Raw genomic sequence first — 24,856 nt, forward strand, 5'->3', positions numbered from 1 at the left:
GAGATCCCTCTAATGGAGCTTCAAGGCCTCATACTGTATATCACAAGAGTGCCTCAAAGAGTCGAATGAAATGTGACTGGATTGGAGTTCATTACATTTGCAGGGGCTCTAAGAGAAAGACCAGTGAAAGCAGACTTTTAGGCAGCAGCGACTGCAATCACCAGCAATATGTCAGGGCTTGACAACAGTTGGCCGTAGGCTGTTGATTGTATGTGTGCTGAGGAGACACCACAGAGGATTTGGTCACAGATGATCAGGAGGTTTGGAAAAAATTGTTAACACTTAAGTGTGATTGTGCTTTGTGAAGGGTGAATCACAATGAAATCAATATATGAAACATGTAATACAGTATATCTAGACATAGATCTTGCATGAATGGTGGGTAGAAAGACAGCAGGTGAAGAATACCCACAATCTTCCCCAAAAGAGAAAGAATGTGTGAGATCAGGAAGCCTGGAGTTTTTCTGACAGCCAGAATGCTCTGGAGAGTTCCAAAGGAAATGGTCTTCCGGACTGCAGCAGGTCTTCTCTCCCACCTTGTCATGTCCAAGTGATTGAAAACTACAAATGACAGAGAGAAGTGAAAGAGTGTGAAAAATATGGCAAACAGTATCAGTGAACGGTGGTGGCTGGGCTGGAAGGGTTGCCCACTGGTAAGCTGTGAACATGCAGCTGTAAAACTCAGAAAATGGGTCTGAAATGAGTCATAAGAGTTGTTGGGGTTGCCTCTTCATTCCTGCCTCTCTGGCAACGAGTGACAACTGCTGAGTCTTTACTGTAAGGATCAAGAAGGACTCTGGGAGGGTTGAGCACCTGCCAGACTCTAAGACTTTGAGCTGCAATATTTTTAAAAGACTTACAGATAAATAGTGAGTGAACTTTGTTTAGATGCTGATAGTTGTGCGTAGTGGGAAAGTAAATGAAGGAAAAAGAAACATTGATAGTGAGTAGATTGAGAAGATAATTGCTGACAGGTCTGCAACAAGCTCAACCAGAAGGGCGGGCTTGTCTCTTACTCCTTGTCACTACACTATGTAAATTGACATTGGATTAATAATTGTTGTTTCTGCAAAACATGATCTTAGTGATTGACTTGTGCAAACAGAAAAACAGGATTTTCTAGATGTTTTTCATACGTAAAAAATGTATGTTTCTTTTGAGAAGAACAAAACAGATAGTTCAATCGTATTAATGAGACACAATCTATAGAAAACAGCTAAAAAATGCTGAGCAACAAGGTAACTGAGAAAAATGTCATAAGCATACTTGCGAGACAGTATAAAAGGTGGTCACAGGTGTGTGCTGCACTGCTCTCTCATCTCAGTTTGAACAAAGTTCATGCTCAAGACATGACTAGATACATCATCAAAGTGGAAGCAGATCCCTCATCTGACAAAATCTGGGTCATTCTGTCAACTGGAAACATAAAATCTCAAGAGACAGCGATTGCAAAAGAAGGGGATACTGTAAGTATTTAACCCATATAAAAGTTGGGTGTGCAGTTGAATAGATAACTAGCTGAGGGCAGTACCTGAGAGTTTAAGAGAGATGAAACGCAGATGGTCTGGCCTCATGTAGAATATTTTCTTTATCAGTGTTAGAATATCAGCTTTAATCCTATTGTTTTTCTACTGTCAGGAGAACATGATTATCAAATTTGAATTTGCACACAACCTCAGAACCTTTATTTGTCTTAGTCTGGTGTAAGAACAGTGTTAAAAGATGCTATATTCTGCTTTTAAATTATTGATAGTGAAATTAACAACCATAACCATACTTTTCCTCTAAGCAAGCAGCACACTTCAATATCTTTGAGTGTGTGTGTTGTGTGGTAGTTCATACCTGTAGCACAATAATGGGTGATCTTAAACAATCTATTTTTTATTGTCCTAAAGCTTTTAAAACCTGAAAAGGATATACCTACTATGAATCTAAACCCAAAGTCAGTTTGTGCTAAATATGTGTATTTTGAAGTAATGAAGACATTCCTTCTGGGTATCAGACACTTGCTCTTGTTCGGCCAGTGTTGACTGTCAGTCTGGATGTTCATTTTTCCTTTTACCTTCTAGCTTGTACTTAAGCCCTGACTTAAATTTCTCTATCATAAATCTCATCATACAAAACTACACAAAATAAGGCATATCTTGTGTTGTATAGTTATTCAACAGTACATCTTTTTAAGAGGGCACGGACAGGGAAGGCTGCCGTCCTGCGAGCTCCAAAGACATTTCATTGCCAGCAACTACTGCTGCACGCTGTATTGTTGTGCATTTGATAAATAAACTTTGATTTGATGTCAATTGCTTATTTGCTAAAATGCTGATATAGTGCGCCATCTTTTTTTTTCAAGATTATTGACTTTGAGAATAAGCCTGAAGAAATTCTTATACGAAGAGAAACCTCCCTTTTGCGTACTTTCAGTAAATGGTACTGTCGGTATGTGACAGCCACCAGTCCTGATGAGAACACATACTATTTTCCCATCTTCAGAAATATTTCTGCTGGACTGACCACCATTAAGGAAAAATCAGGTGAGAAGAAAGCCTTTTGCATCACAGAAATACTGGTATCTGCTGAGTATATAAACCGGACAGAAAAGGCTCTGGAACACATAGTGATTATCCACTTTTTTGTTTTGTGAAATTTCAATTTTACAATAATTTCAGTATTATCCAATTATTGTCAGATTTTCATTTTTGTTTTGTAAATTGAAATACTGAAAAGGCATCCCTCAATTTATAAACAACACATTTATTAATTTTCACTACAATCAAATGTGCAAATTTATACCCATTTTTTAAAAAACAAATGTTTCCTCTATAACAAACAAGATAACTTAATTAGCGAGGATCTTTCTAGGTAAGAAGTAGAACAGAATGTACATAGAAGAATACACTTCAGTGCCCTGGCAAATGTCTAAGCATCTCAGAAACTTTATTTTTGGATTTTGTTTATTTATTCTTTTACGTTTTACAATAATTAATTAAGGTTTTCTCAAAGTAAACTGTTACTGTACATATATTGCTTGATTACTAATGATGGGAAGTTTTTATATTCTCTCATATGTCTGATACTCTCTTATTTTTGTGGCAAGGCAGCTTCAAGACAGACAGGCATACAGTGACTCTTTTTGGGAGTTATGAAAACTAGCTTGCTCCCTCTGAATTAAAATATAATCTTATTTTAGTCTGATTTTATCTTTACAAGTGTAAGCTTAACGGACAGTATTAATGGAACAAATTATGTTCTTAGCTTGGGAGATGTCTGTATTTATTTTTTATCTTACCAAAGGAAATGTGGGCTTCTAGTTTAAAATTATATTAATTTAAGGTTTGCATTCCCTCTTTCAGGTTAATTTCTGTATTATATTTTACTAATTATTGGATAAGTAAGAAATATTATTTTAGATGTTCTAGATCTTGCCCATTTTTCAAAGCGCATTGTCAGCAAATGGTTCATATAGACTCCTTTTTGTGAAAGTGATTTAGCCATCCTGTTGTATCTATCATAAACTACAAAAACAATTAAAGCAATAACATAACAGCTACAATATAATACCTTTTGTTTTGTGATGTTAGGCAAATTGCCATGTGAGGACCTTTCGGAAGAGAGAGAGAAAGATTTGAAAGACAGAAATAATTATTTAGGTAAGTTAAGTTTCAATGTGCAATTAATAATTATTGTATGCAATAAGGTAACTCAATACTGACAGCCTGTTTCAATAAAAGGACAGGCTATCAGGATATTAACAGGAGTTTTGCCCCCCAGTGCACAATTTGCTGAACATTTATATTTCCACCACAATCTGAGAGAAATTTTCACGGAGCCCGGGAGGGACCATCAGTAAGAAAAAATACTTATATTAAGGGAACGATTTACAATTCGTGTGCACAAATTAACAAAATCGTTCACTCTGGTTTTTTAATTAGTGAGCACGAAATAACATTTTCTAACTCTGTCCTTCCCAAGGACAGGTGGCACTAACAGTGAAAGAGAGGTGCAGTCCTAACTAGTAGTTCAAGAGTACAGTAGCTACAATGCCCTAATAATTCATCCCCAAGCCAAAATTAAATCAGTTTATTTCTAGCCATTATCCTAACCTACAGCCGTGCCAGACAGTTAGGCTTTACTGTACTAATATAATGTAATAATAAAACCCTAGAGAAGTAAAAAAAAGTTTTATCAGTCTTTGCAACATCATAGTTATCTGGTAAAGCACACAAGGCACTGTTTAGCTGGCAAACTAAGAGCCCAGTCATTCCTGCACTCGCTTCTCTGCTTCTCAGGACCACCTACTGTTTTTATCCTAAATTCTTTCAACATAAGCTTTTAAAAACCTGAAAAATGTGTAATTAGCCTGAATCTTACATTTAGATTCTAAATCCACACGCCATCGTAAATCATTCCTGGGAAAAAGCTGGAAGCTTTCGGAAAATCCAGATATTGTACATAATGTCCTACATACAGTAACGTGTCAATACTTTGTATTTTTTGTGATTTCTTTGGTCACATAAAGATCTCCTTACAGATTGCATATTTATTATTTAAATCATTGTATACCAAGAGACTTTAAAAAGATAGAAAAGCTGAAATGTTATTAGTTCCAATACTTATTTGTTGCATTAACGCATCTCAGAGAATCGGCCTTTCCAAAGCATGGTATTCACTTCCTCTCTGAGAAAAAAAAAATTAAGTCAAAAGTTGCTTGTAAAAAGCAATTATCATTACTTGAATACTTTCACTTTCATCCTCCTACTACTATATGACTGTATGTGTTAGTTGACTGGAAGTAGCTCTGTACACAGAAACCAGAATTCTAAGGGCAAGAGTTCAAAGGGGAAGAGTATCATGACTGTTCTTTTACCTTATTTAAATATGATTTAATACGATTTAATGTTTTCAATATCACGTTTCTTTTTTTTATTCCTAGTGACGTTGGGTTGGAGACAGCTTGAGCAAACAGGTAAAGTTTTTATGACATTCACTACATTCCTATGGAGTGAACTTCTGTAACCGGGATAAAGATGTGTCCATTTATCAGTGAACTACATACATAGAACTTAGAGAGGCACGTGGTATCAGAGTTGTCACACTTCTTCCTGGAGGTTCTGCTGAGATAACTTCAACTGTATGTGGGAAAGGTTGACAGTAAATTTTATACCATAGCATGTGAGTTCACTGCCCATAGAAAGCATTTATATAAAGAAACTTCAGCCTTGGTCCTGGAGAATGTTAATCCAGCAGGTTTTGTATGTCACCATTAATTTTATTTTGATATATATATATATGGCACAATTGCACTCTGATCAGTTAAACAGGATATTCGTTAACTTACAGATCTTTTAGGACTAAAAAGCTAGTCGTCAATTGTAAGAGTGCTCTTAATTTAGCAGATTACTTGCTTCATCAACAGTTTACAGGTGTTTCTGTAATCTTTAAAATCGCCTGACCTACAAAACTAACTGGATTGGGGGATCAACGGTGGGGACACACTGATTTACATTATATAGCTAATGGAAAGAGCCTTAGACCTTGCACTTCAATATACATATTGAGAACATGAGTTATTAGTTCAGTTATTAGGACAACAAAGCACTAATATATCTAAACTGTTGCAGCAGTCATTGTCATTGTTGGTACTAACTCACCCTTGGCTAGGGCAGTGCTAGAGATCTACACACAAAAAGTCATTTTGGCAACTGTAGAAGCGTGCAGATTTTCAAGCAGATTTTCCAACAAGAAGATTCTTAAAATAAGCTTCTCTCTGTAATCAAACCCCTCAACAGTCTTTTCTGCAATCAAACTTTCATAACAGTGCAAGCATCTTTTAAGACTAGGTCACCACTTCTGAAATCATCGTTAAATTTTAGGAACACTAACATTAAAGTACAAATTAACAAATTTCCAAGCAGGTACAGTATCCCAATTACAAGAGAAAAGGAACTTTTGGTGGACTCTAGTAGCTGCTACTGCAATACTTTTCAAGCCAAAGTATTGTGACTTACTGTAAGTTTCCAAATATTAAAAGAATCCAAAGAAGTATTGTTTCAGTTTCAGTGTCATCGAATGCTTGCTGAGTTTTGTTGTGGTTGCAGCAGTTTTGTCATTTATCAGCAGGGATGGGCAGTTTTTGCACACAGCTCTGAAAAGATCAGGAACAGCTAGAACTCTCCAATTCGACAGCACATACTGTAGTCTCTGCTTTGTTTACAGCTTTTATAAGATCGCCATAAGAATTTCTTTTATTTTTCTTGTTAAGTAACTAGTAGATAATTAGCAGTCACTTTTTAAAGAAGAAAAATTATTAAAGTCATATATTACACTGTTAACACGTGCATATTTCATTTACTGTTCTTATTCTAATTATGTTTTAAAAATTAAGTAAGGTCATGATCAAGCTATACTGTACATAAATACAAAGTGAAGTAATATGCGCACACATCTTAAGTCAGAAATTTAAAATTAATATTAAAGTTGTAATTAGGCAGCAGCTTCAGACAAAATGCCCTTGTCTGGACGACATTTCCCATAAAACTGTTGGGAATGAGCTGCATCTCTCAGTCATCTGACCAATTATCTTCTAACAACTTTTTAAAAACTGGTCAGAAGGCAGGATGCAAAGGTTTTTTTAGTTTTGTTTCAGTTTGTAGTTTAGAGTTCCTTACACTGTAAATAAAAAGCTAAATATTTGAAGGATTCTGTTTACGGCACGCCCAATGGATTTTAATAAAAAATGCTAAAAATTAGCACTTACATCTTGATACCAGAAGCCAAAATACTTGTCAAAGGGTGGCACTGTGGCTAAGGATCTGTACCTGTGGCTGGAAGGTTGCTGGTTCAAATCCCATGGCTGGCAGAGGAATCCTACTCTGTTGGGGCCCATGAGCAGCTGCTCCAGGGGTGCTGTATAAGTGGCTGACCCTGTGCTCTGACCCCAAGCTTCTCTCCCTGTCTCTGTGTCACCTGGAGAGCAAGCTGGGGTATGTGAAAAGACTAGTAATTAAGGAAATTACACACTTCTGAGTCTATGGTTGATTTGATTCTACAGTGAATACAAGAAGTCAATACACACTTTAAAGCTTAGGCAAGCTGAGCACAGGATGTTTATTTGCATAATGTTATACAGTATATACAGTAGATAAAGTAATACAAAAGAATGTTATGTGGTGACTTAATATAAACCATTACCCATCACCTCAAAATATTTAAGGATGCCATTTACAGTTTTTCCTACTGTCATCTTTATTATAGCTTCATATTTGTTCACCTGCAGCATGATTAAAAATGGTCCATCTTTATCTTAGTATCTGTCCAATCTATGATCTACTGTAAGTCCCTTGATATTGTGTCTGTGTTTAGTCCTTCCCCCCACCTGTACACACCATTTCTATATCAATAGTTCTTATAATCAAGCAATTATCATGAGTTAAATAAAAGTATCGTCCCTCTCCTATATTACCGTTCACATTAGATCACTGGAAGTAGCTCCGCACTCAGAATCCAGAGTTCTTCCTATGTTATCTTTTCCAGAAAAATGGGAAGAGTTTCATGACAGTTCTTTTACTTTTCTTAAATAAAGGTCCCTTACAATAAACCATTACCCGTCTCTTTACAAAGGTTTTAGACAGTATTTCTGATTGTCATTTTTACTATAACTTAATAGTTGTTCACCTGATTAGAAAAAGGCCTTTATTTTTTTTCTGAACAGTGAAGAGCAATGACCAGCACTTTCAACCCAAGCCACAAGAAATCGAACAGCAACTTAAGACATTTCTTTCTTTTTAATCCATATGGCTGGAACAAAAAAAGTCAAAATGTACATTGTTAATATGATTTGTTTTCACTTAGTTTTAAATTTTTTTAAAAAAGAAATATTCACCCCTTAAATATGATGGGGAATCAGCTATCACATCCCGACAATTGATTAGGCTGCCCTAGCTCCTGTAGACCTTCAGTGTTCATTTTTACCCAGTAAGGATGGGTTTCTTTCTATGATATGGGCCTTGTTATTGAACCCTTGTAAAAATCCACAAGAAATAATAAGTTGTTTAAAATGAAGCATTGTTTTTGCTTCTCCTGCAATATTGCTTTCCATTTTCTTTTTTGCAGTCCTATAGACAGAGTAAGTTACTGTTACTATATTTTTTTAAGTTACTTGCTTGCTTAATACCCTATTTTCACAGAAAATGTACAAAACACATAACTAAATAAGAAATCAGCATTTATTCCACAACCAAAATCTTAAAATATATTAATTCCATTGAATTCCAATTTAATAAACATTTCTACGCTGTGCTATCACAAGTTTTTAGACATACGGGACACAATGTTCAAAAAGAAAAACAATGTATTGTCTGGGCATACATAATCAAGCACAAACATTTCTTTACTTAATGGCAAATAGCAAATACAAATAATAACAAAGAGTTACAGTCAAAGAACAAGGTAATAGTCTGTCTTTACAGTTTTTCTTATAAACAGCTAAAGTTAAGTGTGCAAAAGACAAGTATACATTTTTTTATATTGTTAACAATATTAAACTTAAATTACAGAGGTGCCTATCTGAATTGAATTTAATCATGTTTTGTGAGTTTAAGTCTGACTTTGAACTGAATAGTATACTGTAAATCCAACTAAAAGGGTTTCATTAAGTTAGATCTGAATGTGTGTTAAACTTCTTCCCAGTCTCAATTAACCCAGAATAATAGCTACTCTCATGTAAGATGAGGATCCCAAGTTTATTTCTTGGGATCCCTACAACCTGCAGTTTTGTTCGTGTTCTCAACACCTTGTTGCAACTGACCCTCCAAAATTTAAAGGAAAATCTATTTTATCCACGCAACACATAACACCAAAACAACATCATACTTATTAATTAAAATTTAAAAGAAACCTTAATGAATGTATCCAGAGGACAAACTTCTGGATCAGTTAGTTAGGAGATTCAGAGAGAGTAAGTGCACATACAGTATGAATGAGATCAGGTTACATTTCTTTATGTATAAAGTTGAGGGGGTCTGGGTCAAGTAGCCCAATCATGTGATGAAGTTGGACCCCAAATTCATCAAGGAACTGATGGATAAGATCCACAGATCAAAAAAATTACAATCAAATGAGCAAGCTAGGCAGGGTAGCCCTTCTTATTTGTAATATTTTTAACATCTCTGTGTTCTGCTGTTTAGTTTTACAGTATCTCAGGTAATAACATTTTAAATTCACATCCTAACAGCTTTATCTGGTGAAGTTCCCACTGAAAAGCCAAAGGAACATAACTTTTTACTAGGAACATCATTCTTAGTAAAAGCTTTGTCATTCTCACTGTAAGTAAAACTTATTTCCTTTGTTTTAGAGATTTTTCCAAATTATTTTGAAAGCTCATATTTAGTCTGTTTTTGTAGCTCAAAAAAATAATTAGATTTGATTCACACATATACTCTATAGTTTATTTCAATAAATTATCACAAAATATTTCTTAATATAATCTTAATTAGAACAGAAGTTGTAATAAAAATAGCTTATAAGGATGACAGTGTTCACAGAAGTATAAGGGTTTCAGAAAGTTTCAAGAAATTATCTTACATCATTTTGGTTTCAAAGGTTTCTATGTAACGACCTTTTTTAATTGAATATCTGGTGGTATTTCAATCTTGTATTACGTAATTACAACACTATAATATTAAACTGAATATCTAGTATTTCAATGAATATCTGATGTAGTACAAATTTACCTTATAATTCCAGTTTACATTTCAAAGCCCAGTTTATATTTGTAAAATCTAGAGCAGATTATTTGGCAATGATCTTAGTTTATTGATTGAAGACGTAAAACAAACACATGACTTACAATACTGTTTTGCAGTTTTCTGGAATTCTACTTGTTTTGTTATTATTTGACAAAAAGGCTTATGAACATTTTTAATTTAAAATGTTAATTTGAAGGGTAGCAGTTCCCAACATACTGTAATACTCCTGTGTGTTTTTGTGCTCAAGCTGTTCTAAGATCTGCTATTATATTCTTCTTCCAGGAAACTTTTTATAGTTTTCAGAGATGAGACTCCTCTTGAGTAAGTGATTGTTCAGTTGGTATCCACACTAAATAAATCAACACTTCAACCTACTCTCTAGTTGCTAATTATCAAGATCCAATTAATGTCAGCTAACTATTTGCTAGAGGCTTGTTTTTGTTTCTAGATAGTAGAAACACAGCATGTACCAGGGATGTAGACCTTAGATGATAAGTGGGTTGTATTATTTATGTAATTTTTCATAATAAACATAAGAAAATTTACAAGTGAGTGGAAGACATGCGAGAATCAACACATACTGTGGACATAAGCCGTTCCCAGGTCAGCTGCTAAGAAGCCCCAGATATTTTTTTAGCTTTGTACAGTACTAGTATATTTAAGAAATTCGACTATATAGTGTCAAAGTTCAGAGGTAGGCTAATGTGAGGGGTTAAAAATAAAGCTTTTTCACACAAAAACCGTTTCAAAAACAACAAAACGTCTCTCACACAAGTATTGCTGTTTTTGTTTTCTCAGCACAAAAATTGTGAATGGACTTCCAAGGTTCACAGAGGCTGGAAGTATTTTCAAATTGCCAAGTGAACTGTGGTTTGATGCTCCTAAACTTCTGACATTGATTTACTATCTAGTTATAATGTAAGTAAAAATATCTAGTCCATTAGCACATAATAATTAAAAACATGAGGATACACTGCAGGATCATTTTATTACATTTTACACTTCTGATTATTTTATAGAAATGCCAGATTAGGTTAATATGCTGTTTGTACTTATTTTCTATAATTTTATCATAATGAAATGGTCATATGCTATATTTTAAGTTAAAAAAATATACTAAAGTTTAACATATTTTAGATTTTGGCTTTGTGTGAAGCATTGAGATTCCATATGAAAAATATTAACTTCCTGTAGTCGTTATTCAGGCACTTTAATTGGGTTTTCCCCCACAAGAGGGAATGTAATTATGACTCAACAAAATGCCTCCAAACGTTAACACAATTTACAATTCTTTGGAGGTATTGTAGCATGATAGCTACAGTATACTTTTCTGAAGCTTATATACTGTACATTACTAGTTTACCCGACTTGCAACTAAAGCTGCATTTATAAGGGTAAATTAATGAAGTCAAAAAATTTTTTGTAAGCCTTCATCTTATCTTAACTGACCTCTGACCTCTGATCTGGCTAATGTTTTAATTTAATATTACTGTAATTTAAACTATGAAGTTTGTATCATATAATTTAACTTAATTCTGTAGCCTATTAATTCATTTCATTGAACTGATTCGACTTTGCAACCAACATGTAATAATTTAATAATGTATGGATAAATATTTGTCTTTTTAAATAGAAAAATACAGAGGAATGTACGTCAATTTTGGAATATGGGCCACCGATGGAGAACAATAGAAGACATCAGAAGGGTATTTTTGTTTCCAAGTAAAAAAGCAGGTTAGTCTCTGGGCAAAATGCATGAAATTCAGGAGTAGAGCAGATTGTTGTATGGATGTCTGAATTTGATGACAGACTTACATGTATGTTGTTCAGAAAAGGTATTTTGCAGCATCCTTAAAAATTGAAGGGGACAAAAGTGCAGCAACTTAGTTTGCAAAGCCAAGCCTTGCCCCTGTAGATTTTACTGTAGGCGTTCTAAGACTTGGTCATAACACTGTAAAAAGGACTAAAGCTGATTTCTTGGTTTCAAATTGACATCACCATTTTGATTTTGGCCAGAGATCCATTAAAACAGCATATGTCCATGGAGATCTCTAGAGCCTCAATAGTTAGAACCGTAAGCCAGAGTTAAACCCCCAGAATCACAAGAAAGAAAATTAATTTTTACTCAAGTATTATGTTTATTTCTCATTCTTTTACTGACACATTTATGAAAAATACAATTATTTTCAATTAAAATTTCGAACCTTTTTTTAAATCTTTTTTTTTATTATTCAAATTTCAAATAGATTTAACTTACTTAATGTATTTTAAGAAATATCATTCATAATTTAAAAAATTTGGCTTTGCATTTGCTTGATGTAGAGTACATTTCCAAAAACTGGAAGGATGATGCCTTTTTTGGTAGTCAGTTTCTCAACGGCTGTAATCCATTATTAATTAAAAAATATACTGAGGACAAACAGAAGATCCCAATTAAGAAGCTAAAGATGTTCTATCCTGATATAGAGGCAAGCATAATGGTAAGTACATTTTCTGCTTTCCTTAAATCCTTAAATCTATTACTGTTTTAAGAACTAAAGTTTGAATTCCACGTAGGAAAAAATAGCCACATGACACTGTAATTGTGTTAATGACATACAGTCCAAGACCACTTCTTCCAATGGCCTTAAAACTTTGGCATACTACAGGGTTGGCAGTTAGTTTTTGGGTATCTATAGGGAAAATGAAGGAATTTAGTTCTTCTGTCTCTCAATCCTCTCCATTATCTTTTGTTGGCACATGGACTAATGTTCACAGGCCATGTTGGAGATGACCACTCAAGTGGAGAGAGGTCAGAGGTCACCAATCCTTCCCGAGGCAGAGCTTTATTTAACCCTTCACACATTATTTAGCCTTTTGATCAGCCTTTTGAGTTCATTGGGTTTTTTTCCCCTGTCACAGGAAGGAATCATCTATGTGGTTGACTATGAGCTGCTGGATGGAATCAGAGAAAATGTAATCAGTGGGCACCAGCAGTTCCTGGCAGCTCCAATTGTTCTTTTGAAGGAAGAAGACAATACACTTATGCCCATTGCTATACAGGTAAACAATACTGCCTGCTATGGGGATAAAGAGTCTAAGTTTAAAGTGTTCACACATTATTCTTGCAATTCCAATAATACATTTTTTTCAGTCAGCAACGTCATGTGTAAAATATAAGAAGCATATGTCAATATATGCTTAGAATTTATTTTTAAATGTGCAAAAAAAATTCTTAGCTGACACAGAAACCAGCAGATGATGAGCCAATTTACACTCCCTGTGATGGAAATGCCTGGCTCCTGGCGAAGATCTGGGTCCGAAATGCAGATTTCTATATTCATGAACTGTCTTCACACCTCTTACAAACTCATCTGGTCGGGGAAGCCCTCTTCATTGCAATTTATACTTCCATGTCTAGAAAACACCCATTACTGAGGGTAAGTAAAGCCTCTGATTTCTCTCAGCATTTTTGGATTTTTTCTTTACTGACATACATCAGGGCTGTACAGTGGTGCAGTGGTTAGGATTGCTGCCTGGCAATGCTGGAGGTTGTATGCTCTCCCTGTATTTGTCTTAGTTTCCACCAGGTGCTCTGATTTCCTCCCACTGTCCAAAAACATACTGGTAGCTTAATTGGCTTGTGGAATAATTGTCTTTGCTATGAATGTGCATTTGTGTCTGTGTGCCTTGTGATGGATTGGCATCTCTTTCAGGGTGTATCCTGCTTTGCACCTGTCACTTGTTGAGTTAGGGTCCACCTCCCACTGTTAAATGGATGGATGATTTATATCGCTTTTATGTTGTGTACTGGATCAAAGATACTTCACAGGCATTCTAAACCCTTTACACAAACTACTTTCCAAAATATCAGTTATTCATGCAGTAATGCTAGAAATGTGACAGTGCATGGACTGTTCTTCTGCATGCTCTGTCTGCTTTATATTCAATACTTTTGGGGGACACAGAACGCTGGCAGGGAATCGATCTGTTGGTATTCTTGAATTTAATGGCAAGCGTTAAGGCTGAAAATTTGAGTCTCTTGTTTAAAGACAGCCGTAAGTATCTAATATGGTTGTCTCCAATTAGATAACAGGTGTTGTTGATGAGGCTATTATGCGTGTTCACACGGCTGTCAGGAAAGAGAGAGAAGGGAAGAGAGAGTCATTCCTTGTCTTCCTGGGCCCTCTAGTGGTGACTAACAGAGTCTCAGCATATATCTCAGCTCTGTCACACATACTGTATAAGAACATACAGTACAAGACCTTTCAGCTCATATGGCCTGCTTTGTATTTTTGGTTTCAACATGGTTTGGCACCTTGTCTCATACTTCCACAAACCTTTATCTACAGAATTTCCTCCTCACCTTTAAATTCACTTTCCCATAGTTTACATTTGTATGTGGAGCTCAAGAAAGTCAAAAGGTTGAAAACAAAAAAAGGGGGGCTATTAAAGTATGGGTAGAGCTATATGATGTTTATTGTGAACTATATATTTCTCTATACACAGAAAATTAAAAATATACTTACTGAAACTGATATTGCCCAGGTTTTCCAGATACTCATTCTTTCTGTACCTTGGAAGGCAATATAATATACTGTCCATATTTTAAATATATCCTTTTTGTTTCAGCTAAGCAGCCACACAGTTAGTAGTTGTTTCTTCATCCTGTAATTAAGCATAAATGCCAAGGTTCCTCTCACAATGTGGTTGAATCTCAGCCTCCTCACGCCAAGATGGAATTCTAAATTCCATCTAAACAACCAGTAATTCTAAACAACCTTTGTATGTTTGATTTTCAGCTTGTCTCTGAAAGTGGAAGGTTTACTCTCCCAATTAATGTAATTGCCAGAAACATTCTTGTCAATGAGGGAGGATTCTTCACTCAGGTCTGTCAATGATGCTTGGTTTTGGCTTATACTTTCATCTGAAAAACTTCTGCTTGAGTTAGGATGTTTGCGATGGGTTCTGAATGACTAGGTAGTCATACAGTATATTACTAATATTTAGTCCTGGTTCTGGAGGGCTACACTGTCTTCTGATATTAATTAAACCCTGGATCCTTAATAATTTAATCGAATCAATTACTAACTTAAATGGACACTAGTATCAATGTTTCCAGGTCTTCACTGAGGCATGTGACTTACCTATGAAAACTGGTGGACTGCAGCCCTCCAGGACCTGGACAGAACATCTCTAGTACTTATACTGTATATCAAGGACATCCAATTCAATTTCTAGATCTCAGTCAGAGTCTTCAGGCTTTTATGAAACACAAGTACTAGATTGCTGAGATTACATAAATATTTGATAACCTAAAATAAAGAAGGAGACAAAAAAAATATAACTCTTCGTTTGAATGCTACAGGATTAACAGGTTGCAATCGCATCAACACTTCAGCAATAATCAGAGATACCACTGATTAAAGTTATAGTATTCATTCAGCCTATTCCAGGTTACCTGCATTTTCAGAATAAATTGCCTTGACCAAAGATATAGATGTCTGTCTACAGTGAGCACTTGAACCCACAACTCTCTTCTAGCCATTTGTTTACACTGATACTTGAGTTCCTTGACATTCTAACAAATGTGCAAGATAATCAAATACATATTTTTTCACCTTAGTATAAACTACACTTTTGCTTTTAGTATTGTTGAAAATGGTTACAAATGATTACAAAACTAGTTAAATATCAGGAATAACTGAGTGGATTAATCCATAATCATAACCCCCAACTAGTAAAGATTTTGCCAAAGATTTAAATGGTTGGTGTAGTTAGAGGCACATGAGATAATTCAGGCACAATGGGTTTAACAAATATTTCTTAAGAATGACAATATTCACATTGAACTACAACACACAATTTACACTATGTATACATTTGCAAGTAAGGTATCCCAGAGGCCTAACGTCCTAACCACCCAGAAAAAACCCACTGTTGCCAAGTATTCAACTTTTAAATAGCACATACTGTATTATTGCCAAAATAAGAGAAGGCTGGCTTCTAAATTAAATTAATACAACCTCTCTCTCTGAAAAGCTACAAAATGAATGGGAACCCATCTCCCTTGGATCACTGAATCTGGGACCATTGTATCTCAACAAACATCCCCTTGCTTTGAAGCTGGAAATGTTGACACTAATTAATAATAATAATTGCTTACACTTATATAGCACTTTTCTGGACACTCCACTCAAAGCACTTTACAGGTAATGGGGACTCCCCTCCACCACCACCAATGTGCAGCATCCACCTGGTAACACTACCCAGGTGTTACCCATTGTACCTAGATTCACTTCAGTTTAAATTCTATACCAGCTACCAGCAGTCCTCAAATGGTACTAGCTATGGCAAGACATTAAAAAATGTTACTCATACTTTTATTTTACATTGGACTTACCAACTTCACATATCAACTTCTCTTTTAACAGAATACAGGACTTGGAAAAGGTGCTCAGTTGGAGATTTTAAAAAGGGCTTTCAAACAGCTGACCTACCAGTCCCTCTGTCTGCCTGATGACCTGAAAAACCGTGGTGTGGAGAACTTGAGCAATTATTACTACAAACAAGATGGGCTGATGATCTGGGCGGCAATAAATAAGTAAGACATTCTTCTTCTTTTGAACTGAGATGTTGCCAAGAGGGCATCATGGTGGTGCAGTGGTTAGCATTGCTACCTTGCAGCATTGGGACCCTGGGTTCAACTCTTGTGGTGCTATCTGCATATCGATTGTATGTTCTCCCTGTGTTTGCATAGAATTCCACTGAGTGCTCCAATTTCTTCCCACAGTCCCAAAACATACTGGTAGGTTAATTGGCTTCTGAGAAAATTTACACTGGTCTGAGCATGTAATGTACATGTAGATGTTTCCATGTGTGGCCTGTGATTGCGATGGACAGGTGTTTTATCCAAGGTGTATCCTGCCTTGCCCCCGTTGCTTGCTGGGATAGCCTCTGGCTCCTCCGCAGCTCTGTATTGGATGAAGCAGTTAGAAAATGGATAAATGGATGTTGCCTTAACACAGCTGTATGCTAGAGGAGCCCTGACTTCCTTCATATCAGACTATTGGCAAAACACAAACCTCTAAAGTGAATCAAGTGTAGAACAAAAGCATTTAAGAAAGACAAAGAAATTCTGATAGCTTTTAAGCATCCAAACCAGCTCCAAAACACAATCATGATTCAGGCCTCATTTAGTTAATACACACAAATATACACAAGTTTTGCATGGCAAGTTAGACTACCAGATGTAGGCTCATACTATTGTTTCAGACTGAAGGTCAGTGTTTGGAGTCCTTTACTGAAATAACCACTTGCGTATCTACAGTCTGTTTGATTTAAACAAGCTGCAAGACATTTTCTGTAGCAATTAAAGGGGACCTGCAGTCCTCAAAACAGTTTCTCAAACTGGGTATTAAATCCTGGTAACTAAATTAATTGTAGTGGTAGTGGAAAGTTTTGCAAATTGTGAATTAAGTGCAAAATCATGACTTTGTGGTAGCCATGTTGTCACTAGCAGATGAGAAATCTCTCGAGTATGCACTAATTGTGATGTAAAAGTGATTCTCCCTGTTCACTAGTCGCTGTAAGTGAACGAGAAACATCTCCGTACAATGTTATTCCTTTTTTGTCTTTTTGAACTTGTATATATTTTAAACAATGCCTCCCTGTCAAGCATTTGACTGTACAGAACAAACTGTTTCCTTTTCCAAGGGATTGTCAACTAGCCAAGAAATGGATAATAAACATTGGCATTGATGTTGGTGCCATCGACAAGTTTGTGGACGAGATTAAGTGTGGTGCACAATCTAATAAATACACATTGTGCACCAGACACTTCACCCTAGAAATATTTAACCAAGATCTGTATGTTGAGTTAACTAAGTAGTATTTGTCTACTTAACTGTGTTGAGTTGCTGAGGTAACAAGTGAGTAGTACTTGTCTACAAAACCGTTTTGATGTCGATATGTTGAATTAAATTCAATTACGATTATTCAAATCAGCTGTTCAGGTGACGGCACAGGCTATGGCGCAGCAAGTCCTCCAAAAAGATAAGTCCTGCTAGAATTTTTCTTTTAGGTGTGATTTACCATAAAATAACCACCAATGTGAATGATAGAGCACCTTTCCAAAACTTTTGTACTTAGATGTAAGTCTACTTGTATGTAATGGCTTCATGAAAGTATTTAAAATTCTGATGCACCTCGACACAACTTTGGTGATGTTACCTGGGGTCACTGGGAGTTTCGGATCTTTCTTTCAACATCAGACACCTTCAAGCCCCTGCTTTTTTTCCAGGTGGCTGGGTTACTCATGGATCACTCCTCTTGATCCACAGCCATCTTGGGACTCTTTCTGCAGCCTCTATGGTGATTTTGATGGTTTTCTCCTCTATTATGTCTGAAAGACTACAGGCTGTAAAGATCTGCAAGCTTATTGTTATGTAAAAGATGGACCTTATTCGGAAGCAGGTAACTGAGAGAGAGCAAAAGCCGAGTAATCAGGAACTCCGAGTTCGTGAACAAATCCAGAAGTCGAGGAAAAAGACAAACCAAAGTTCAATCACCATGTAAAGCACTAGGCAACAAACCAAAGACGTAATACAGAAGTCGAAGTCGAGGAATGCGCAGAAATCCAGAAATCAAAGAACGCAGGTAGTTAGCTCACCAGATTAAACCCAATACTGAGCACTGAGTTTAGGGCAGACAGCCCTAAAGTATCCAACAGCTGTGGGTGTGGTGGTGAACAGGTAAAGTGAGTGGTTAAGTGACTGGTCAAAGTCTACGCCTTCTTAAAGGGACTTTGGCCAGATTACGTGAAACCGGTACCATAACACAGATTCTACAGAGAGATTGACCTGCAAATCCTCTGCAGCCCACCTTGATGGGCTTGCGTCATTCTCACCACCCATTCAAATGGCACCGATTAACCAGGTCTTCATATTTGGCTCTCTTCCTTTCGTTGGGCTCCCAGTGAACTGTTAGCTCTAGCATGAACACCTGCTGAGATGCTTCAGACAACAGTGCAATGTCTGACCTAAGTGCGGTAGCTATGATGGTGTCAGGGAACTTAAGCTGCCTTCCCAGGTTGAACATCAGCTTCCAGTCTCTCGCCGTTGCCACAAGACCCGCTAATACTTTGCACTGTGGTTGTGGCTGCTAACCAGTTCTGACAAACGCAATGGCCTGTTTTACTGGGTGCTGATGTTGATACCCCTGCTAATGTCCACTAAGGTCTTCTGCACCTGGTCGTAGTGCCATCTATAGTGGCCTTCTCCAAGGGCTTTTGGGCTGAGAATGTACTCCAGTGTCCCTGGTTCTTGGCACAAAGTGCATGCTGGTGAATCGCCCTTTGCCCCAAAAGAAGAGGTTTGATGGACTAGGTAGGACATCATGAACTGACTGGATCAGATTAATTTTGCAGCAAAATTCACTTTGTCTAAAGCATATTTACAGTGTAATAGGGCCACTTTCATGTCACCGAAGTTTTGTTGCCTCGTTCTCAATAACAAACAATCACGGCGATATGGCGCTATGCAAACTTAATCTTTTTTGTGATGTTTTGTGAGGTTGTATGTACACCTTACCATGTACAGTACTTGTTAGTTTCATTGTGGTTTTAAATGCACTCATTATTGCTTATTCTGATTTATTATAGTCCCGAAATTAAAAATACCATTGCAATTCTTTATTCACAGAAATGAAAACTGTTAGGATGATTTTTTGTTTCATTGAAGCAATGTGTTTGCTCGTTTGATTTTTAATAAATAAAGTAACATGACTAATAAATAAAGCTTTCCTCATTTGTTGTAGGTTTTGTGACGCTGTGGTGAACAACTATTATAGAAACGACTCAGACATTAAAAATGATTATGAGCTTCAGAGATTTATCAAGCAGTTATATCAGAATGGATTATCCAAGTGCAAAGGTATGCTGAGCTTTGTTTAAAGAAAATGTATAACATCTGTTTTTTGCAATCATATTACTTGTAGCATAGTTAATTTTTGGAATAGAATCAGAATAGGATTTGTGTGATACTTATAAATAAAATCAAGTCCTAACACCATATTTCTAAATTGGATTTAAATTATTATGAATAATCAATGTACATCCCTTATTTGTCAGGGAATACTAAGTGTCATACACTTACTGCTTCAGACAACATGTACAGTATATCACCCTACTACTCACAACTGGCAACCATCTGAACCTAAGCAGGTGTGAGCCTGACCAGTACCTGAATGGAAGACCTCCTGGTGAAAAGCTAAGGTTGCTGCAGGAAGAGATTTTAGTGGGACCAGTAGTGGGCACTCACCCTGCAGTCTGTGTGGGTCCTAATGGCCTAGTATTGTAATGGGGACACTGTACTGTAAAAACAGGGTGCTGTCCTTCGGATGTGAAGAATGTCTATTCTTATTCTTATTCTTATCAAATCAATGATTCAAGCTTAGGTCATTACACGAACAGTGAGGAGGGCAACCCTGTTCCTCAAGAGCCAAGCCTACATTTATGCAGTAGGCCAAATAAATACCTACATGACATCTCTCAACCTCTATATATCTAATGAAACCACATACACATGCATAGGCTGAACAGATTTATTGGAGAGTATGAAATACATAGGAAAGAGACAAGCAATTAACTAATACTTTCGGTTACAGACTTGAACTCCCCAAGGCCCATTCTTTTCCATAATGACTCTGGGGGCAGAGACTTTGCTGAGCGTGGGGGTGCTTCATCATCCCAGCAGGGATTTCTACCTTCCCAAGTTTTCCTCTCCCTTGTTATTACTGTGTGACTGCTCCATGTCCAAACTATCCCAAGACCTACAGTACAATTCAAAAAACACATCACAGTAACTACACTGCCCAGCTCCCACATTATCAAGACATGCCCAACACACAGCAAAATAGGATTAATTTGGAAAGACTTGGCTCTGTGTCCATTTCTATATAAATGTGTGTTTTTCTAGAATATTCTAGAATATAACTAATTCTAAATTTGGCTTTCACCAAATAGTTTACTGCCATCCATCTTAAAAATTCCCTGTTTTTACTGCATTGATGTCCCATGTCAGAGTCTGGTATCTATCTGTTTACTGTTTTAAATTATTTTAACCAGTGAAAAAAATAAGAGACATAATCACTTTGACATCCACGAAAACATAACTAAGTTACTCTAATCATTTTGGAGAAGTCTAAATCTTCTAAGATTTCATAGCAGGTATTCCTTCAAGAAGGAAAATCAGAAACTTGCTGTATGTTTCACTAAATACCTACATTTTTGATCTGGCTTTTGGAAACCTGTTTTTTTATCTTATGAACACCTCTGGAAGAAAACATTATATACTGTGATTATTCATGTAGAGTATTTTTCTCAATTTTTTAAAAATGATTAGGTGGTTGGCCCAACACTCTAGAAACCAGAGAAGATACCGCAAAGTTTCTCACGACAATCATGTTCACCTGCTCAGCCCTACACGCGGCAGTTAACAATGGCCAGGTACTGTATCCCTTCCAGAGGTCATTCAGGTATAACTTCATCTACAAGAAATAATCTTAGACTTATTTACCTGCTGTGGGATAACTGAAGTAAACTCTTTTGAGTTTGAAATACAGAGCAACACTGGAATCATTTGCAATATGTTTCCACCACTCTTCATTAAAGGATGGAGAATAAGTGAAAAAGGGATCAAGGAGGTGTCATCATTCTTTAGGGAACACCTAATTAGGATTGCTGTATATACTGTATAACAGGGAGGGTGGTAAAAATGATAAATTTATGGTTCACTGTGATGATTCAATAACCCTTTAAAATATATACATTTAAAATAGTAGAGAGGCAAAGATGTCAAGACAAAGGCAGGGAGGTGCATGTTTACAAGACCACTGCTTTTAAGAAGAAAGAATAAAAGTGCATGATTGTATAATGATCAGCCAAAATGCTCAGGCTCTTACTTTGAATCTGACAAAAGACTTTGGAATTCATCTAATGAAAGCTGATAAAGGACAGCTCTGATTTTTCTCCCTAACATGATTTATAAACTGATTTTGCCTACAGTACGACACCTATGCCTGGATGCCCAATGGACCAACAACAATGAGGCAGCCTCCTCCCAAGTTGAAGGAGGACGTCACTGAGGAGTACATCATGAACACTCTGCCAGACATCAACGTCACCCTGGAATCCATGTCTGTGGCCCATTTCCTCAGCCAGCCACCCTCTAGAGTGAGTGTACAAACACCTATACCGCATGGAAAATGCAAACATACTCAGCAGGAAATGTTAACCCAATACTTATTTTCATCTGTATTTCTTCCTGTCTTGAATAATGTTATTATTCAAACAGGTTTGTGGTGCTTTAAAATCATATTTTCTTCTTACTGCTACTTATTAAAGTTTAAACAGAGCACAATTTGTTCTTAAATTGACACTACTTTGACTGGCATGTTAAAAGAAAAAGCATATCATTTGTTACATTACACTCACAACATATTTATGGACTGAAAGGTTTTTCACTCCTAGTTGTAGGAGACAAAGGCTTCACAGCACACCAACACCACACACATTCTGAGGTTTCTTGTTAGAAAATTGCACAAAATAAAATGATGCTAAAACATGCAAAGAATAACCCTTTAACTTTCTTGTTAAAACCAGGAAGCACACTCAACTTCATTACCATTTATTAAACTCTGTCAAGGTGTCATCACGCACAAAAAAAAAGCCTTTGCCAGGATAGTTTTTTCATGTTACATTAAATTTGGGTTTGCTTTTCTTATTTTCTTTTTTTAAGTCGGTGCAGAGAATTATGTTTTATTTTCTAAAATAACAAAAAAATATTATTTATGTATTTATATACACCTCTATAATCTCCTTGCTATAACACATGAATTCTCTTGGTGCTTCTGAGAAGTAAGTGATAGAATTCACAGATAACATATTTCTATTTACAGAACCTTTTAGGGCAATACTCTGATGAGGTGAAACATGAACCAAAAATGAAAGGTCCTATTGAAGAATTCAATGAAGTACTGAAGAAAATCGAGGACTACATCGACAGGAGATCAAAGACTCAAGAACTCCCTTACGAGTACTTGAGTCCTTCCTCAATAGAAAACAGTATCACCATCTGAGACAAGGTGCATGATGTACAAAAACAGACCACACAAGAAAACACCTTCAAATAGCAGATATTGTGCCATTTTCCTCCCAATACACATACTCAGACTTTGAATCCTATAGTATGTCAACACAGCATAGTACATTTGCCTTTAATTTACAACTGATCTGGTTTATTCACTTCCTAACATCGGGAGAGCATATTTCAACTTATTACTCATGCTTGGTTTGGTAGCTGTGGAGATGGATCCTGTTCCTTTATCTTTCCTGCAGTTTGGGCTACAATCTGTCAGTAGGCTTCTTACCACTTATTCCAAACTTCTTTGTTCCCTTTGTTTCCCTTTTGTCCCTAGGCAAGTACAGTTGTTTCTTCTGGGACTACCTACTTGTCACTATTTTCAGGGAATCCCCCTGCTTTAAATTAACTTCCCCCTACAACAGTGGACATCTGTCCAGTTTACCTTGACTGTCCAAAGTGTATGGCTTTTTACCTAAAATTGTTACTGTAGATCTCTGGCACTCAATGTTTTTTGCTGCTTGTGATTTTACAGGTGTGGAACATTGCTGCAGGGAGCCCATTGAGATGATCACTATAAATAGTTCTGTAGACACTAGCTTTAATAAGATCTAATATTGCAACTGAGAATCATTTTATGTGGTTAAAACATATCTCTTATCGATATTTATTTTCATGTAATTCCAAACTTAATGGGAAGAATGCTCTTATTTTGTTTTTGTTTAAATTTGGTTTTAGTATCAGGGTTATTGTTTTTTGTTTAAAATTGTTCTGGTGGTGGATGATCTTGTAATAAACATTTTGTTTTCTTATATTGCAAAATACAGGTGATACATATGTGGGATTATTTCTGTTATGGTTTGGAAAACACTAAGGGACTGGGGACACTTCATCTTGTATTTTTTTTCTGTACTTGTATTGTACATCAGTAATGGTGATATTTATGCTTGTAATTGCCTGTCATCCTCACAGCTTGTGCAGCACACAGATGCTAGTGAAAAAAGAAAATGAGAAAGAAAGAGCATATATGACTTCCATGTCAGCCACACTGCACTGGATTCCAGTTACAGTGTAGAATTTAAAATTGTTACTAAAATTTTAACTTTAATTGGTTATTTGTCTAACACTTAAGCTCTTTATCATCCTGTAAATCGTAAATCGATGATGGCCTTATCTGCACTCATAGGCCACACATAGACCAATTTATTATGTAAAACCTATATATTCTCTTCACTTTTATTACAAATACACATTAATTTGAAGTTTTAAAGCTTTTTAAATAGGGTATTATTAGTTTAAACACTTAATAACTTATTTTCAAAACATAGACTTTTAAGTTCAGGTGGGTAGCTGCATCAGCATACGAAGGCTGCAAAGGAACAAGTAATAGGTTTATTCCATGCTGAAAAAAAGAAAAAAGAAAACACAACGTTTCGGCCGTGGAGGTGGCCATGACACCTGAAGAAGGCTGAAGAAGGCTCCATGGCTGAAACATTGTGTTTTCTTTCTTTTTTTCAGCATGGAATAAACCTATTACTTGTTCCATAGACTTTTAAGTACAATTTTATTTCATGCTTAATTTCCCTTATAATACTATCAGTAACTGATGTTTTCCAGTTTAATAATGAACTAAAAAATAAATTAATTACATTCTGCATATATGTTTTGAAAATAAATCAAGTATTTTGAATATTGATTAAATGATTTCAAAGTAATTTTGATTGTCTGATCATTCATGGCTGATTATAATATGCTCAAGTGAATCTGATTGTTGCTTAAACACTAAATCACAACATTAGTGAAAGAGTTCATCTGGAACAGGAGAAGAGGTCATTTAATCTGTTGAATGTCCAGTCTGGTGAAAAAATGTTATCTGAAAACACTAGGGTGGATGTCTGCAGGTGTAGTGCAGATGGTCAAAAGTAACTAAGTGAAAATATTTAATGCAAAAATGCCATTTAAACTGCAGACATATGGAAAATCACAGCATCATGT

General features: G+C 36.1%; 1 protein-coding gene across 1 annotated transcript; it reads left to right on the forward strand.

The window, feature by feature from the left end:
• Positions 1-1,300: 1,300 nt before the first annotated feature.
• On the forward strand, positions 1,301-24,511 carry LOC102692216 (polyunsaturated fatty acid 5-lipoxygenase-like). The gene is made up of 17 exons (XM_015354199.2): positions 1,301-1,466; positions 2,351-2,531; positions 3,579-3,647; positions 4,931-4,963; positions 9,230-9,320; positions 10,026-10,064; positions 10,542-10,661; positions 11,377-11,477; positions 12,066-12,223; positions 12,645-12,785; positions 12,962-13,162; positions 14,525-14,611; positions 16,157-16,326; positions 19,539-19,654; positions 21,125-21,228; positions 21,787-21,954; positions 22,680-24,511. Exons 1-17 carry the CDS (start codon positions 1,350-1,352, stop codon positions 22,857-22,859), a joined length of 2,076 nt encoding a protein of 691 aa, XP_015209685.1. The 5' UTR covers positions 1,301-1,349; the 3' UTR covers positions 22,860-24,511.
• The last annotated feature ends 345 nt before the right edge of the window (positions 24,512-24,856 follow it).

The sequence above is a fragment of the Lepisosteus oculatus genome, chromosome 6, assembly GCF_040954835.1.
Source record: "Lepisosteus oculatus isolate fLepOcu1 chromosome 6, fLepOcu1.hap2, whole genome shotgun sequence".
Taxonomy (NCBI): domain Eukaryota; kingdom Metazoa; phylum Chordata; class Actinopteri; order Semionotiformes; family Lepisosteidae; genus Lepisosteus; species Lepisosteus oculatus.